This window comes from Leishmania martiniquensis, chromosome 18 (genome assembly GCF_017916325.1).
Source record: "Leishmania martiniquensis isolate LSCM1 chromosome 18, whole genome shotgun sequence".
NCBI lineage: Eukaryota > Euglenozoa > Kinetoplastea > Trypanosomatida > Trypanosomatidae > Leishmania > Leishmania martiniquensis.
The window spans coordinates 161804-179845 of record NC_090153.1 but is presented as its reverse complement, the minus strand read 5'-3'; the positions used below and the strand labels follow the sequence as shown (position 1 = coordinate 179845).

Below are 18042 nucleotides of genomic sequence, written 5' to 3'. Positions count from 1 at the left end.
TGCCGTGCACAGATGACGGAGTCGGACGCGCGGCTGCAACGCGCGTCTCCCCAGCTGCTGCTGCTGGCGCTGGTGCGCCCCACGCGAGGGAGGTGTGAGCGGCCGGGCACGGGGGTGTGGGGGAGGGGCGCGCGGAGCTGAGCGGAGTGCTGCATGGCAGAGAGCGTTGGTGAGGAGGCAAGTCAAAGCAGTATGGAACTCTGCCGGCTTTGATGGGACGATGATGACCGCACGTGACGATATTGGAGGTGCATCCGCGGAGGCTTGTGCATCGTCTGCAGGGCAACTCATCTCTTTCACTTTTCCTGCGCTCTTTCCTGTTTGCCTACCGGATGGCCAACCTGTGAATTGGCAACGCCCATTCGCGCACTGGCAGCCTTCGCGGATCATCAAACATCACAGTGGCTGATCACCTTTTCCTCTGGTCTCTCCTCTTCTCGGAGGTGGTGAATCGTGCGCGGCACTACGCGGCATCAAAGTGAGCTGCGGTGGGTGGCGAGCGCACAAAAGTCATTCATAGTGGGCCCTCGTAGTCTTGAGGACGCTGAGGTCGGGCTGCGCCCTCGTCATCACGCCAGTAGGCTAAACACATTTCGGAGAGGAGTGCAAGACCGAGCAACCGGGTAGGCCGTTCTGCAGATGTGGCGGCTCGTGTATCAGCGTGTGTGCCACGCGCCCGCTGCGAGCATCTCGGCATCGCTCTATTCTCCTTGCGGCGGGTCAGTGGCTGCGCTCTCTCTGACAACGCGAGGATTCATCCAGGGTGGGCCACCGGTTCCCAAGAAAGACATTGACAAGAAGCGCAAGCGCTACCTGATTAGCTCTCACGCGGAGGAGGAAGAGGCCAAGTACAAGAGCCGCCAGCGGGAGTTGCACGAGTACTTCGCGACGCACGAGCCAAACTGTCCAGAGCCGCTGCCAGAGAACAGTTTCGTCACTGGACAGTTTGGCATGCGACGGCGTTACTACGTGGACCGCCGTGGGACGATGGACCCGCGCACCATTGGAGAGGCGGTGGATGAGGGAGCGAATGCTATGCGCAAATAGGCACACTCACATTGTGTGGGGGCTCTTCTGATCTTCCTCCTGCTGCTCTGCTGCGTGCGCTTTGTTTTCTGCCTTGTGTGTGTGGTTGACAGGTGCGCAAGCGGCGTCGTTGCTCTCCGGCAGACGGTGGAGGCGGCCTGAGAGCGCTTCCTCTATTGCGTCGCTGCTTCGGTATGCACGCGCACACAGTGGGTTCACCTTTGCGTGGGCGTTGCTGCCGAAGCGTGTTCCGTTCCTTCTCATGAGAGCGGGTGCAACTGTTCTCTTCTCCACCCTCCCACCCACCGCCCTCGTCTTCATACGACAAACTCCGTCTTGCTGGCGAGGCTGCCGCAACGCGTGCTCTGGACAACAGTGCGAGCCGAAGAGGCGCAGAGGTGCCTGAGAGTCGCCTTCCCTGCCACACGTCCTCCCCCCTCTCTCTCTTTCTCCCGACTACAGAGGCGTCGAGGGACGATCGCGGCACTTGTTGCGCCATGACCAGTGCGGTGGCAGCCCTGCGGTCCTCGTCTCTCTACCTTTCGGCCTCCCCCCTTCTTGGCGCGTCTCGTAACAGGCGGCTCGCAATGTTGTGTGCGCTCTGGGCTCACCATGACCGTTCCGACTTTCTCGCGACTCTTTCCCTCTGTGCCGACCCTGACCTTTGTATGCTCATTTCTTGGCGCACGTGTGGGTGGCGCGCCACCCATCGCAGGTGCTCAACATTCCCCAGCGCTGCTGGTCTGCCCTCTTAGTCTCTCGGCATACACATTGCTGCACACCAGAAGACGCGACAGAGGAATAGAAGTGTGCGTTCGCTTCAGCTCCACAGGCTGCTTGTGCGTGTGTTCGCCTTTCGGATTCGACCGCGTGTACAATAGGGAGTGCGCTGCACGCTTCTCCGTTGGATTGCCGCCCTCGTCTCCCTCTGCTTCTAGTCTCGTCTCGTAGTAGCTGAATCTATACCTTTCACGCTCTCTGCAGCGCAAGTCGTCGCCGCGCTTCCCCGCTGCGTTGCTGCGCCTCCAAGGAACATTCTTGTGCCTCCCTTGTTTCACCCCTTCACCCTTTTCATTTCTTTCCTGTAACCGGTAGCGGGTGCTGCCACCGCTGCGGCCAGACGGTACTGACCACACGCGCGGCGGTCCACCCACATCAACGCGCGCACAGGTGGGCGAACGGACCTGCATCCTGGGCACGCGCTGCTCGCTCCTTTGGCGCTTCTGTGCACGACTCCTCCGCGCGCGCGACGGCTGTCAGCTTCTTGCTGCAGCGCTGCGGCAAGCCGAAGGCACACCTCCCTTCATTCGTTCCATTTTCGTCCGCTGTACACAGTGTCTTGTTGTCGTTGCCGTGATTGCGATAGTGTCTGCCTGTGCGGGCGTTTCTCTGGCTATATACTCACCGGTGCCGTATTGCATCTGCGCACACAAGCAAACATGCTGCGGCGTTGCGCTTTCCTGCGTAGCGGTCACGGCGACCTCTTCCCCACGAGCAAGGCGGCTGCTCACCTCACTCCGGAGTGGGTCATGGACCGTTCGATCCCGCGCGCCCCCGGCAAGGGCCGCCGCTACGCCGGCTTCAAGACGCCTGAGCACCACAGTAAGTTTCAGATGATCCTCCCCGAAACGCACACAGTGAAGGCGATTTCGATTGACGGCCCATCCTCCGCGGAGGGGCACCACTGCGCAAGGATTCAGCCCTCCGCCGCCTCCGTGGCAGCAACCGTAGCCGGCGTGAAGCGCGCGCTCGACGCACACCACCCCAAAACGAACGACACTCCCATGGCGCGTGCCAACATCGCGGCAAAGCATGCAGCGGAGGAGCTTGCAAAGACGCGTGACTTCATGGCACACAAGCGGGCCCCGACGCAGTATAACCCCAAGTACGTTCCAGTGGTGGACTGCACGTCTTCGCTAGGCTACATCGAGGACCGGGTGAACAAGCTGCGCAAGATAGAGAACAGCAACCCAAACGGGCACTTAAATGAGCACATACCGTGGGGGGACGAAGCCCCAGCGTCGGCGACCTCAAAGAAGTAAAGGCAAGCAGATAGCCGGCATTGCACAAGCGTGTATGGGGCTGGGGGCGGGGGGGTCTCCGGCCAAGCGGAGGAAAAGAGGTGGAATGGAGAGGGGCAGCAGAAGGAGAGCGGAAGAGAAGCCAAGCTGTGCTCCCTCTTCCCCCCTGTCTCCCGCTCCCTCTTCTGCGCGGGCGGGTGTATCTGTGTGTGCATGTGTGGGACGCATGTCTGCCCCCTACTTGAAGATTTTCGGTTTGTGCGCGCTGTTCTTTTCCGTTTCGCTCCCCCTCTTTCTCTTTCGGCTCTCTCGCGCGTGCCCTACCCATTGCCTCGCTTCCACAGCGGGATACTACGGCAAGGCGTTAAACGGGCCTTCGGCATCTATGGACGCATACGCGCACACGCACGTATGCGCTGGTGTGCGCGTAGGGCGACGATGCAGTTATCCGGAATCACGCCTTGTGGGTCTCTGCCGGTACATTTCCACCTCCACGCCCACGGCCTGCAGTGATGACGCTCGCCTTTCCTTTGCTTTCGACGCTGACTTCTACGTGTGTTTATTCCGCTGCCTGCGCCGTGTGGATGGGCAGGAAGGGCTGCTGGGCCGCATGGAATCATTCGACGGCGGGGCCACCTCACTCAAGCGGACTACGACTCCTGCCCCAGTGCACGAAAGGCTTATATGCGCCGTGGTGATGCACTGGAGATGTTCATGCTGGAAGGAGGGGAGCTAGACAGGAAAAAAAAGGTCCGTTTTTACTTCCCCTTCGCTGGGCCACTGAGGATTGAGGAGCGCGCCTCCGTGCGCGGTGCCTTCCCGGGTGTCCCGGGCCCCACACGCTGCGTCTGGAGACGCCGAGCCGCCGCCTCCCCCCTCTCCTATTCCCTCCCATCCCCCGCCAGTGCCGAGTCACTGCTGGCCGTGGCGGGGCGGCAGTGCCTTGGCCGCGTGGAGCGCTCAGGGCGGTGGATCGCCGCGGATGGCTGCGGTGAGGTCGTGAGCTGCGTTGCCCTGCAGCGACCCGCGACGGAGCACGTGCCCTTGCCATCCATGTGGTAGCCGAGCTGCCCGCGTGACTCGAGCGCACCCGCCCTCCCCTCTGAAGGGGTGCGCCGGGTGGACGGCGGCCGGCGCCACGCGAGCTGCTGTGTGGCAGCCTGCGGAGCGTGAGGAGGGAAGGGGGGTGGGGGCAGCGGTGGAGGCAAGTGCCGTGCACAGATGACGGAGTCGGACGCGCGGCTGCAACGCGCGTCTCCCCAGCTGCTGCTGCTGGCGCTGGTGCGCCCCACGCGAGGGAGGTGTGAGCGGCCGGGCACGGGGGTGTGGGGGAGGGGCGCGCGGAGCTGAGCGGAGTGCTGCATGGCAGAGAGCGGAGCACGCGCTGAACCACGCAAGAGAAAGAGCGGACGCACGTTTCTCTTTCACCGAGAAGGTGAGAGGAAACCCTTCCTCTACATGCTAACTGATGCCGTTCGTTTCTCCTCCTCCTCTTTCCTGCTCTTCTTGATGGTTCCCTGGGGCTTCAAAGGCCGAGTGAGACGGTCGCCCCTCGAACGAAAGGCGAAGGACGCCAGTGCCCAAGTTCCCGGGCTTCAAAGGTGACCTAAAGTAAAGTGTACGTGCAGGTGTGTGTGTTTACCGCGCTCCCCACATAATCGACGCCTATCGCGCACAGATTTCTCACTTTCCCCCTTCATCCAACCCACCGAACACATTGCTTGGCCCGCGGGCGTGCCTCCACGCCCTCTTCTCGTGCATCTCTCTCTCCTCTGTGCCATTTCGAACGATCACCGTCTGCGTCGTCGTACCACACGAAGGGCGCACAGAGTCGCAGAAATAGACACAAAAAGCGCACACATCGTCATAATATAGGCATATCAGTTATCTGCTTGTCTGTGTGCGTGCAGATCTATCGGCTTCTACGTGTGGCACGGCTGGGCATTCTCTCCCCCGTTCTGTGATCGTGTCTCTCTTTTTGTTCTTGCGGTCTTCTAATTTTTTTTCCGCGCGCGCTCTCGCCCTTTTACGGCAGAAGGTGTGTCGTGGACCGAAGCCCTCCTCGCCCGCCTGCGTGACCCGATCCCCTTTTCCTCCTGTTACTTTCTTCTGTCTGTATGTGTGTCTGTGTCTGTGTGTTTGTGGCTAAGCTGGCCTTTCTCTCTCCCCTTCCCCCTCCTTTTCGACCCTTGGTGAATCGCGGATGGCTCACTCCATCGTCGTTGTCCTCCCCTGTTTCCTTTTCCATCTCACTCGCGGCCACCCATTTTCTCTCTGTTCCCCTTTTCCCCGCTTCTTACGCTCTTTCGCTGCTCAGCGGGTGGCCGCCTACCCGAGCTGCCGGTGCGCTTCGCCGTCCCTCCGCCCTCTTTCCCCTCTTTTCCTCACTATTTTCTCTTCGTTGACAATTATCAGAGGTGGGCTTGTGCGGGCTCTTCCGCGTGATCGCTTCCCCTCGCACCCCTTTTTTTTTCTTTGCTCGTTCTCCTTGTCTTCTCTCATAAGTTCTGCCATTGGTTCGCCTTTCCGGGTTATGCGTGCGATGCGATCGCGCTGCTGTTTCTCTCTCCTCTCATTACTGAGGTCGGCCTCGTGAAACATACGAGCGGGATAGAGCGGAAGGCGGGGGCGGTCACAAGAAAAGGAGGAGCGGAAACGTTCCGCTTTCTGAAAGGCGTCGTGTTTGTATGTGTGTGTAAGCTGCTTGGCGTCTGCAGTCGCTCACGTCTCGGCGAGTGGCTTGTCGTGGGCTCTGGCGGCATCGGCTGCTCCGCGATCTCTTCCCCACTCCACGCCTTCTCCTTTCGGCCCTTAACCCCCACCCCCTCCTCTCCCTTTCTCTGCATTCCCCTTGCTCGTTGATTCGGTACTGTCGTCACTTTTTCTCCGTCTTTTCCGTGACTGTTACCTTTTCATTGCTCGCTACGTGACGTGCACTCTTCCTAGACTTTTCCCATCTCTTTCTCAGCTCTCACGTACACACACGCACACCAATTTCTTCATCCTTCCTCTCAGCAGTGCGAGGGCAGCCGTTTGTCCGGCCCTGGGCGCTGGATCTCCGTTGCCACTTTTTCCGTGTGTGTAGGGTCTCGAGGACGTGGTTGAGGAGAGCGTTAGCTTGGCGGCCACGTCCTCGCCCCCCATCAGGCATCCTCGCACACGAAGAGAGAGAGTTGTGGGTGAGCCCCGGGCCGGGAAAAAACAATGGCCCTGCTCCACCACATCTTCTCGATGGCGACGGTGAGCCTCATCGTACTCGTTGTACAGAACAGCCTGCTTGTTGTGATGACCCGCTTCTCGCGGCATAACGTGGAGGCGTCGCAGAACTACCACACCTCTACCTTGGTCATGAACCAGGAGATTGCAAAGATGATCTTGTGCCTCATCATCTACGGGGTGGACGACGTGTACAAGCAGTTCCGGCAGACCGTCGCCTCGAGCGATCGTGCGAACAGCACCTTCCACTCAGTGCTCGTGATTGAGTCGGATGTGCCGCTCACCCGTGAGGATGGCGTCAAGAGCATGGAGCGTGTGGCCTCTCCAACAGAGAGGGTCGACACGCAGCCATTTGTCGAGGAGGAGGTGGCAGATGCGCGAATCACCTCCTCTTCCACCCCGCCGCCGCTGCCTCTGGCGGTTGTGAGCGCCGCTGTAGAAAGCAGCTGCCAGCCGGGGGACGAATTCGGCGCAGACCACGACGCACATGGCGCACGGCCGGTGACGAGTGTATACTGCAATAACAATCCCCTCAACACTGCAGCGTCGTTCTCGAGGCAGCTACGACGCCCGCTTCGTCCAAAGTCCTCCACGGGGCGGTCGAACTCGCCGATGTACACGAGCAGACCGGTGCCTGGGTATGGTGAATGGAACGGCGGCCTTGAGGCCCCCGCGCTCCCGCGCAAGCACAAGTTCTTCGTAACGCACAGAGGCCTTCAGGCCCTCTGCTCACTCTACTGCTTCATGCTGTCCGCTTCCGTGTGCAAGCGCGACACGCTGAAGCTGTTTGTGCCAGCGTGCCTGTTCAATCTTCAAAACCTTTTGATCTTTGTAGGGCTATCGAACCTGGATGCCGTGTCCTTCCAGGTGTGGTCTCAGACAAAGCTGCTGTCCACGGCCATATTTTCCGTCTGGCTGCTGGGCCGCAAGCTCTCACCGATGCAGTGGCTGTCACTCGCCGCGCTTACTGCTGGCGTGCTTGGTGCGCAGCTCGGGGCGCGCGGTGCTGGCGAGGGAACGCACCTAACGCCCGCACCACACCTCTTGAGCGTGCCGGCGAGGTCCCCGGGGGCCAGCAGTGCTGAGGCCCAGCGCGCTGACAACAACGAGCAGCCGAGCGGGAGTGCGCTAATCGGGATCGCGGCGTGTCTGGTCTCTGGCCTGTCCTCTAGCTACGCCGGCGTGTACTTCGAGATGGTTATCAAGACGACGAGCCCCACCCTGTCGATTCGTAACATTCAGCTCTCACTCTTCGGCATCCCTCTAGCATTTCTTTCGATGATGATCCTCGACGTCGTGCCAAACTGGTACGCGAGCGCGCATTGTGGACAGGCTGTGCACTGGAATATCTTCTCCGCACCGGTCGCAGAGACGGGGGTGACCCGCCACACGAAGGACCACTGCCCCGTGCGACCCTTTTACTTCTGGCAACGCTACGATCAGCCTCTCACATGGGCGCTCGTCTCCATTCACGCCTTTGGTGGTCTGCTGGTCGCCCTCGTAGTAAAGTACGCCGACAATATCTTGAAAGGGTTCGCCACCGGCGTCGCTGTGATTGTTAGCGGGATGATGAGCTCTGCTATCGGAAGATACGAGCCGACGCTGGCTTTCGTGCTTGGCGCCGTGCTCGTCATTGGCTCAAGTATCGTTTTTCACAAGTTTGAGCCGAAACGGTAACACTGCGAGGCGGTCTGTGAAAAAAAAGGGGTGGGTGGGTGGGTCACAGAGGTGATGATGTTAAGATGTTCATGTTTTTGAGAGTTAGCCCATTGTAAGACTGTATGTGTGTGTATACATGTGTGCGTGAACCCTTTGGGTGCTTTTATTTTTTTGCTTCCTCTTTCGCTTTCTGCCTCACTGGAGGCAACAGCGTCAGAGGGCGGGCCGGTGAGGGGCGTCGCGCACACATGTGCAGACGTCGTTCTGTATACTATGCCGTGCAGATGTGCCTACTGTTGGTCGTAGTCCGCATATACGGGCGCGACGGCGCGGAAAGAGCTGAGAAAACGGCGCACGAAGGTCGGAGCGGCCGAGCACCGAGTTGTGTGCGCCTTGTCTTCCCTCTCTGAGGATGTGGTGTCTCACCCTTTCTCCTGATGCCGCCGGCGGGGCACATCGCCGTTATGCCGGGGGGGAGGGGGACAGCTAGCGCAGTTGTGGCGGCGGAAAGCCTCAGAACGCGCAGAAAGAGTCCCCGGAGAGAGCTTTATACTTGATTCGTGATAGTAAGCAGGGCTTAGGTGGCGCCCTGCCGCAACCAGGCGCTGGCCGGCTAATGTTCGGCCCTGCCAATTGAGAATTGTGCCAACGTTTCAGCGGCTACAGGCGCCGGCCAACTGGTCTTTCTCCATGGGTGGCGCTGCAGTGATGCGGAGCGTTCTTTGGGATCTTGGTTTGCACTTAATACAGTAGAAAAGCAATGGATGGGGAAACACCGTAAGCTTTGGGTGGACGCGACTCCTTTACAGGAGCCGCTGGGCCACGGAGGCACGTGCGGCTCTGTGGTGAATGCCGATGCGTTTGAGGTGTTCGAGTAAAAAACGTGCGTCCGCTTTTTCTCTTGCGTGGTTCAGCGCGTGCTCCGCTCTCTGCCATGCAGCACTCCGCTCAGCTCCGCGCGCCCCTCCCCCACACCCCCGTGCCCGGCCGCTCACACCTCCCTCGCGTGGGGCGCACCAGCGCCAGCAGCAGCAGCTGGGGAGACGCGCGTTGCAGCCGCGCGTCCGACTCCGTCATCTGTGCACGGCACTTGCCTCCACCGCTGCCCCCACCCCCCTTCCCTCCTCACGCTCCGCAGGCTGCCACACAGCAGCTCGCGTGGCGCCGGCCGCCGTCCACCCGGCGCACCCCTTCAGAGGGGAGGGCGGGTGCGCTCGAGTCACGCGGGCAGCTCGGCTACCACATGGATGGCAAGGGCACGTGCTCCGTCGCGGGTCGCTGCAGGGCAACGCAGCTCACGACCTCACCGCAGCCATCCGCGGCGATCCACCGCCCTGAGCGCTCCACGCGGCCAAGGCACTGCCGCCCCGCCACGGCCAGCAGTGGCTCGGCACTGGCGGGGGATGGGAGGGAATAGGAGAGGGGGGAGGCGGCGGCTCGGCGTCTCCAGACGCAGCGTGTGGGGCCCGGGACACCCGGGAAGGCACCGCGCACGGAGGCGCGCTCTTCCGCCACCGGGGAGCCGCACACCTCAGCGGAGGGAGGAGGGGGGAAAGGCGTCACAACAGAGGTGAAGCCGCGTAGACGGCGCCCGGCTCCATCCTCGCCTCTCCACTGATCCCATTGGTATCGAACAGAACGTGTTGCACGTACTCACTGCCTCTCTCTCTTTCTCTCTATGTGCCTGTTGGTTTGGTTGTGGGTGACTGCTGCGCGACAACACGCGAACGGCGTCTGTCCTTTTTTTAAAAATCTTGAAACGTGCGTGCACAGGTGTAAGGGTGGCGGTGCAGGGAAAGCTGCTGACGGTTTCCCCCCTCCTGACGCTCCGCATGTGCTTGCAGGTCCATCAGATGCACATTTTCTGGATGTCTCTCGTCCTCTGAATGATTCTGTTGTTTATACGCGTTGTTTTCTTTACCCTTGGCCGCCGCCAGCGTCTTGGCTCTGGGCGTCCTGCGCATACACATACACATACACACACACCACACACACACACTTACACACACACTTACACACACACTTACACACACACGCACGCACACGCAAACTTACGGGCCCTGGTCCGCACGCAGGTTTTTCTCGTGCGCGGTGGGTTTTGGCGGCTGAAGGAGTCTGAGAGGATAGGGTAACAGCGGATTGGAGAGAAGGCAGCGACCTACATGCGTCTTTTTTTTTGACGCCGTTGCAGCCCTTTCCCCGCCCTCCCTCTCTTGAGCAAAGGGGGTCTATGCGCGTGTGCATCTGCGCCCCCCCGCCCCGCCCCGCCCTCTCCTCCTCCTCCTCTGTTTTTTGTTTCTGTTTCTCTTGTCACCTGTTAGATCGCTCACTGGTTGTCGTTGATACATCCCCGATTGGGTTTTCACCTGTTGCGTTTGGGTCTTCTCTTTTCTGCGGGTCTCTTGATGGTTCGGCCACAGCTCTGACCTGCAGGGACGCCTCCCCCTCTTTTTCCCCGCACCATTTTCCTCCTCTACGGCACCCGCTCGCACCTCCACACTTCCTCTCATCGATCGTGCCCCCCCTTTCACACACACACACACGCACCTTTACCCCACTCCATATTAGCACAACTCGACGTCTTCCCCTCTGCACACTAGACGCCAAGCGATCGCGCGGGTTTCCGTCTGACTGCTTCGACTCGGGTGTCGCCGTTCGCAATCTCCTAGCGGAGCAGGGAAGGAGGACGTTACGTTGAAGTGCACCGCCAATGTCGAGCTTCTACGGCCTTCAGAGCCCACTGAGGACGAGCACTACCGGCACCAACCGTGCTGCCCTGGAGACGTCGTCCCCCTTCTCCAACTCGATCGAGGCAATCCGCGCGCGGCTACACGATGTGGTGCGCAACATCGACGATGTCATAGGGGCTGACAAGCGCGTCCCCAGTCCCAACGCTCGCACATACGCTGCTGCTGGCACGGCTGCCTTGTCCCCAAGAGCCAGTCACTGGGGTTTCAAAGACCGCGTTGAAGGGCTACAACTGCACGGCAGCCCGACGAGCCGCGCTGCCGCAGTGGCGCTGCGGAGAGCCGGGCCAAGGTCCGTTGCCCCTAGCACAGCAGACTTAGGCGTCTCCTCTATATGCCGGCCATCGTCGACGCCACACTCAGCGCGGGTGGGCAACCTTTTGCCTACCCCAGACCCGTCGGTGCCCACGCCAGTCACGGCTTCTTACTCTCGCGAGAGGACCTCCTCTGCGAGTGCAACGACTGAGTCCGAGACGGCATTCTCGGCCACTTACGCAGCCACTTTAGACTTTTGGCGGGTTGATGGCCGCCGCACCTTCCGATCCACACCAACAGGGAAACCGGGCCGAACCTCAACTCCAGCGGCAACTGCGGCTCCGGCGTTGACCGCCTCTTCGACACCGTCTGCAGCACCGGCAACCGGCATTCGCAGCGCGCAAGCTACCCCGCTCATCACCCTCGCGCCGCCGCCGCCACTGTGCACGCAGAGACAGGGCACCCCTCTTACCGACAACTTTGCGAAGAAGGCGCACATCGACAGAGACGTCCTCGCTGGCAACTCCATTTCACAGGCGCAGTTGCCCAACACGTCGCTGGTCACCCCGGGCACGTCGACGGCGCAAGCGGACTCCGCGACTCTTTTGCATGCGCCTCGTTGGCCCCCTTGCGAGGCGCTGCCGCTGTCTCCTTTCACGGCGGCGAGACCCCCGATGGCATCGAGCTCCTCCACGTCTGATATGAACTGCATCCGCCGCGAGGCGCCAGCGCGGGCCCTCGTGGATGATGCCCCCCTGTCCACGGGCGTATCGGTCACCCTCCCAACGCCGTCGTCAGTGACCACCTTGTCTGCGCGGCTGGCGGCACTTCGTGCTGCCGATATGACCCAGGGCACCTCTTTGCTAAAGCAGAATCGAGAGCAGGGAAGGCCTCATGATGAGGAGAAACATCTGCACTTGGGGGCGTCGGCGCTGGCGGCTCAGGATAGCGCTCCGCTGGCGAACTTCGGTGTCAGTAAGCGTCGAGACGACGTTCTAGGCGCCAGCGACTGCGTTTTCATGAATGATGCCTCCGTCTGGAGCCAGCGAAGCCGGGCAGGTGCGCAGCGTCTGCAGCAGAGTAGTGCCGTGGCGGACAGCAGCGATACGCATGCGGTCTCAGATCACGACTACCTGGTGCGCAGCCCGCCTTCAAAATGTGCGGCATTGCCGGCCGCGAAGGCCCGGCATGCACAACGGGCCAGCCGACAGGGCGAGACGTCTTTGATTGTTTCGCTCGCCCAACAAGCGCAGTCGGCCCGGGAAGAGGTGTGGCGCGATGCTCAAGAGACGGTGGCGTTCGCGCCTCCGGTCCGGCCGCCGCCACCTTTGCCTCCACCTCATACTTCCGGGGAGTCGAAGGCGAGCTACACGCCGCCGAGCCGGTCAACCGAGCACCACGGCGGACGCATCGGCGGCATATCGGTCTTTGCGCCAGCATCTGCCACCGACAAGAGAGCGGCAGCCGCATCAGCTGCAGCGAGTGCGTCGTCGCGGTCTTTGGCAGTTTCGACCACACCGCTTGACGCGCTCCAGGAACGGCTCTCGCCACCGGCACTTGCGCTGGCCACCACCGGTGGAGGCGCGGTTGAAAACCACTCGCTATCGATGCAGGAGGAGTTGGCGATGCGTGAGCGACTGGCTGCGCGGCGGCAGCAGCAGAGGGAGAAAGCACTCTCCATGCGCGATAGGGCGACAGAGGACCAGAGGCAGCGTTACGAGCGCCTCAGCGAAGCCCGCGATCGCGACGTGGCACAGCACATCTGTGGCGAGGTGGCTCGGCAGATGGCGGTGCAGGTGGCCGCGCAGGCCCGTGTGGAGCAGGTGCGCGTCGCGTTGCCGGACCAGCCGGAGGCCGTGACCAGCGAGGAGCTCACTTCTATTCGTCTACACGCACAACAGCTGGAGCGGCTACGGGGGCAGATGCATCTGGTGGTGGGGAGGCCGCCTTCGTACCATGCCCGAGCAACCTCCGCTTCTACGGTCCATGAGGCATCCTCGACGAACTCTTCCACCTTGTCGATCCCACCGATTGCCACTGGCAAGTCTTGTAGCACGACAGCGCTGCAGCGCGAGGATGTTGAGGAGGGCTTCGCAACAGCTGCTCGGCAAACGCGGCCCACCGCTGGGGAAGAGGGCGATGCATGTAACCCATCTGAGAGGGTTGCGGCTACCGCATCCTCCATGCGCACCGACGACAGAGATGCGAAAGTCGGCGTAAGCAGTCTTGGTGGCGGCCGCCGCGGCGCTGGCACGCCATCTGCGTCGATTCAGAGCACCGCTTCCGCTGAGCGGGAGACAACGCCAGAGCAAGCCGTGGAGTCTCGAGCCCCTCCGCCATCGTCCTCTCAGGGCCGTGCGCAGGGACAGACTGCAGAGCCGAGCCCACAAACTGCGGCCCAACATGGTCGCCGCAGCGAGCGAGTAGCTGGAGAGGCCACACACGAGCGTGCCGAGGAATGGACCGGTGGCTCCCTGAGCGAGGACTGGTTAACTTCGACTCAGCTACCGCCTCGCTCGTCCGCTGCCCCAGGCCAGGCTGGGCTACCGGTGAAGGTGTCATCACCGTCCCCTGTGCAGCTACAGCGCGGCGCGTCCTCGGCTTCTCACACCGATGGCGTCGATACCGGGAAGCTGGCTCAGGGTGCGTTGGCGCAGCCTTCCGTCCCCTCCGCTGTCAACGCTGTGCCTTCACCGGCACAGCCTCGGCACGCAGCGGCGGTGTCTGCGGATGACGACGCCGAGCGTGACCTCATCTCATCAAATCCGTCAGGCGACTACAGCGAGCGCGACTGGAGAGGCGCCGGGCTGGTGACTCCGGAGCGGCTCGCCTCGATTCAGTCTACCCGACTTCACGTCTCCCCGAGTCGCGGCACGGCGTGGCAAGATAATACTGTGGCATCCGATTCTGCATCCTCATCCGATTCCTGGCTGCCAGAACCTGCGCCATCGCTGCGTGACGCCCAATGCCCTTCCCGTAGTAAATGCGGTTCGAGGCCGGTGGCTTCTCAGGCGCGCAGTCCCCCGCTCCGTCACCGCGTAAATCCCTCTATTTCTGCGTCTTCACAGCGATCGGCGACACCCGGTGCGCACGGCGCGCATACCATGCGCACTGCTAGCACAGGCAGTAGCGCGCTGACCTCACCTCGCGCAACGGCAAGCCTGCCTTTGCTGAGCAAAGGCTTAGATCCGCTGCAGGCACACCGGCGCGCCGTACAGCGTGAGGTGGACAAGCGCACTGCCCTGCGCGCTCAAGCCCTCCTCTCTGAGCATGGCGTTACAGTGGAGGTACAGCTGGCTGGAAGCCGCGTGCCGGCACTGGTGAAGCTTTCGCGAGACGGAAAAGAGCTACTCTTTCACCTCTCTCGCATCGCACAAGTGTCACCGCGCCCCCCGCGTGCCTCTTCGACTCCATCGTTGTGCACCTCGCTTGTGAAGTCTCCAGCTCCTTCACTGTCGCCTGCGGCCGTCGCGTCGCACCTGCCTAAGCCCCGCAGCACGCCAGTCACGATGAGCCGAGTGGCACATCTGCCTGCCTCCTCACCTCCAGCAGCAGCAGTAGCACAGCGGTCCCAGTTCCGCCCACCGCTGATCCCAGGTGCTATGGTTCCCATAGCGCCCTCTCGGCAGCCAAGTAAGGTTCTTGTAAAGATGCCCCCCGCTGGCACGCTTGTGAAGCACAAGGTCATTGTGGGGCGGGGAGGCCGTGCCGTTGGGGCTCCGCCGCTGGGCTTCATGCGAGCGTACCCACCTGCGCAGCAACAGCGGTCGGTCGCCGCCGCACCACCACAGGGTGGGGGTGCCCTGCCGTTACCGTCCCCGTCCGCTGCCGCCTCGACTCGGCCGATACATGTACGGGAGCTGCACCACTTTCCCTGCGCGTATTCTCGCGTGTACGTTCCTTTCAGCGTCGTGGGCTATGAGAGCGACCTTGGCCTTGGCGGCCCACGAACCTGGGAGGACGTTGGAGGCGTCCTCTGCGGACCCGCCAGCTTTGAGGTCCTTCGGCGCTACCGCTGCCCTCTGTTCGCTGAGGTGCGTGGGCCTTTATGGGCTCCATACCGGATCTACCTCATCATCCCCGAGTTCAAACGAATCGATGTGCCCCAGGATGCGGTGCTGCTCGTCCTTGACTTCCGCCAGCGTGTCGATTGGGTGCTCTTCCTGTTGGCCATGCAGCACGACGTGGTAGACAGAGGCGATAGCGACGGTGGCAGTGACGACGCTTTCGCACACCCGCCGAGTCGAAGCGGCGGCGCTGTGCGCTCGCCGGTTCTTTCATACGGCCGAGCCCTATGGATGCTGGCGGTGCAGCGCCTGCAGCGAGCACGCGCGCTTCGCGGGATGAACCCGTTCGACTTCGATCAGTTATGGTACGCCGACCATTCTGATCAAGGCGAGAGTCGCGGGGCGAACCGAGACAGCCGGGTCGGCACGCCGACCACGAGACTATCTTCCCTTGCGAAAGGTGCGGTGCATCCACTGCCGGGAGGGTCCACTGCACGCCGCCGATTCGCCGCCCCGCCACTGGCCGGCAGCGGTCATGGCGACGGTGCTGGGCCGAAGGTACGCCTTTCATCAACTGAGTGTGCCTCCGCGCCCTCTCGAGGGATAAGCGGCTCACCGGCTCTCCACAGAGACCCCGGGGTGGACGTGAGGTGGGCAGTCTCTTCGACAGCGGAGAGGGCCGCCAGGGCGAGTGACAGGCGCAGCGGCTTTCGCTTTTGGAACGCGAGGCAGCACGCTTCGCCTGCACGGTCGCAGGCATCCTTCACCCCGCCGGAAGCGCCATCAGCGGCACCGATGACAGCGCAAGAGACGTCAAAGCCACGATTTCAGCTCCTGAAGCGCGTGCCGCGCAGTCTGGGCGCCAGCAGATCCAGCAGAGGCGATTAGCGCGCAGCATGCGATTACGCAGGATTCAAGCGAAGGGCGAATGGCAGACGTCAGCAACTCAGCGCATCGCCTCTGCGCACAGTTGGAGGCTTTTTATTTTTAGCTTTGGAAGCAGCTCTCCGCTCCCTGACGTAGAGGCATCCTGTTGGCTCCCTCCCTCCTCAGAGGGGGGGTCCTGACCTGAAGCCGGCCCGCGTCGTCTTTGTAGCTCTCCGGCATTCATCTCCCCCCTCCCCACGACCCTGGCGTGGGACGCAGCAGCCTCCGCCTGCGAGGAGGGCCCTGAAAGCGATCCCACTCGGATCACGGGATGCCGTGCACCGAGGTCCGCCTGACTGATCCGCGAAGCCCGTATGTGAAAAAGCCATGGAGGAATGACGAACGGGTCTCGTTAGATGCACGGCCCCATTTGGTGAGAGAAGGTCTCGTCTGAGAGGATCTCACGGCTGAGCCACAGCGCATGAAAGGTAACACCGTATCCGTGTGTGTGTGTGCAGGTGTGCCGGCCATGGAGCGGATGCGTGCCGCAACGGGAGGCCAAGATTTCTTTTTGTCCTTTCAGCTGGCCTCACCTCTTCGCAGACGCATGTGAGCGAGTGGATGACTGCCGCTGAGGGGAGGCATAGGGCTGTCGCTCGCCATGTGTGGTGCCTCTCCTGTGCATGAGGATGCCGTCATGTCTTTCTTCCACTTGGTGTGTCGAGAGCTTACACCGGCAACTGAGCTACGGAGCCGCAACGGTTGAAGCGACGAGGCAAGCAGAACGCAGCTACTCTCTCCATCTGGATCTCTGTTGCTCGCGTGGATAGCAGTGCCTGGCCGCCTGACACTAAGAGGAGGCTGTCATCCGCGCGCAGCAATGGATTCCCGCTTTCACTGTGAGGAAGAGGGGGAGGGGGAGGAAGCGAAGGATTGGGCGCACTCGCACAGGCACCAGCACACAGGTAGGCGAAGGGAGTGAAGTCCATCCCACTGCTTTCTTCCTGTGACACGCAGCTTTGTGTGGTGAGGGCAGACGGAGACGTTGTGGTGCGTGAGGATGGTGCTGGCAGCGATGTGAGACGAAGATGTGCAGAGCGGTTGGGGCTTGTCTCTCGTGTTGGTGTTGACCGTTTCCATGCATGAGCGCGGCAGCCTCACACCTCCCTCATCTCCAGAGCCTCCCTCCCCTCTCTCTACATCCATGCCCGTTGAAGCGGAGAACTTCACGCCGGCGCCCATCCCGACCGGCGGACTGAAACTAAGGGAGGAACACATAAGCGAGACGGTGGTGTGGTGAACACGGCGCGCGCAGCCGCCACGATGACCACTGCCACTGCTATCCTGAGTGTGAGCATAGCGGCTGACTCGCCCTGCGTGTTTTTTTTTCGCTATTCCGCTTCCGTTGGCTGCGCGTCGGTTGGGCAGCGCCGGTACTCACGTCCCCCCTCGTCCATTGGTGCGTGACAGGGTCAAAAAACAACGAGGCAAACGGAAAAGGAAGCCCGCCTGGACGCCGGCGCAGAGAGATTCGGCAGAGGCCTCTTGGGCCGCCATGCCCTTCTGTATCCTGTCGCTGACTCCGTTGGCTTTCAGCGGTGCACTCGCGATTCATGTCCGCCAGGAATGGGTGGCATGCATGCTTGTGTTGGTGTTTGTGTGCGAGGGAGGCGTTGCCCTCTCTGAGAAGCCGGATGGCGGCCACAGCAGCACTATGAGCTCCCCCGTCTCTCTTTCCTGCCGATGGCGAATCTGCGGCGGTGCGGTGGCACAGTCTTTTCCACTGATTCCCCTCCTCACTCCTCCCCGCTCAAGCTCAGTCACAGTTGATCTCAAAGGCGTCGCGCCTTTCCTTTGCCTCTCTCCTCCTCTGTCGTCTCGACACACAGACGCGCACGAGCGGCGTGAAAGCCTCCGCAGTACGCGCAACGCCAGCGCCGTGTACTTCGCCCCCCCCCCCCCCACACTCGCCTCTCTCACACACTCACCCCTCACACACACACACGTGCGTTCACCCGTGCCTACGGTGCGAAGGAAAGAAGTCTGCGAGGGGGCAGGTGAATTGTACGTACCTTTTCTTTCCCTGTCGGGGGTGGAGCCTGTGCGACTGGGACGGGCGCTGCCGGAGCGGCGTGCTTACCCCCTCCCCTCTTTCTGTCGCTGCGACTCGTGTTTGTCTCTTGCCGTCTGCCTTTGCTCTTTCTTTCTCTTTTTGGGCGATCGACTCCTGTTGTTGTTGAAGTC

At 61.7% G+C, this 18042-nt stretch overlaps 4 protein-coding genes across 4 annotated transcripts; all 4 read left to right on the top strand.

The window, feature by feature from the left end:
• Window positions 1-639: 639 nt before the first annotated feature.
• Window positions 640-1047, top strand: LSCM1_06687 (uncharacterized protein; the record flags this gene model as incomplete). Its single annotated transcript, XM_067324098.1, has 1 exon — window positions 640-1047. The coding sequence occupies one exon, from the start codon at window positions 640-642 to the stop codon at window positions 1045-1047; it is 408 nt and encodes a 135-aa protein (XP_067179445.1).
• Window positions 1048-2465: 1418 nt separating this feature from the next.
• On the top strand, window positions 2466-3068 carry LSCM1_06686 (uncharacterized protein; the record flags this gene model as incomplete). The annotated part of the gene is made up of 1 exon (XM_067324097.1): window positions 2466-3068. One exon carries the CDS (start codon window positions 2466-2468, stop codon window positions 3066-3068), a length of 603 nt encoding a protein of 200 aa, XP_067179444.1.
• Window positions 3069-6251: 3183 nt separating this feature from the next.
• LSCM1_06685 (uncharacterized protein) lies at window positions 6252-7940 on the top strand (the record flags this gene model as incomplete). Its single annotated transcript, XM_067324096.1, has 1 exon — window positions 6252-7940. One exon carries the CDS (start codon window positions 6252-6254, stop codon window positions 7938-7940), a length of 1689 nt encoding a protein of 562 aa, XP_067179443.1.
• Window positions 7941-10632: 2692 nt separating this feature from the next.
• On the top strand, window positions 10633-15819 carry LSCM1_06684 (uncharacterized protein; the record flags this gene model as incomplete). The annotated part of the gene is made up of 1 exon (XM_067324095.1): window positions 10633-15819. The coding sequence occupies one exon, from the start codon at window positions 10633-10635 to the stop codon at window positions 15817-15819; it is 5187 nt and encodes a 1728-aa protein (XP_067179442.1).
• Window positions 15820-18042: the final 2223 nt, after the last annotated feature.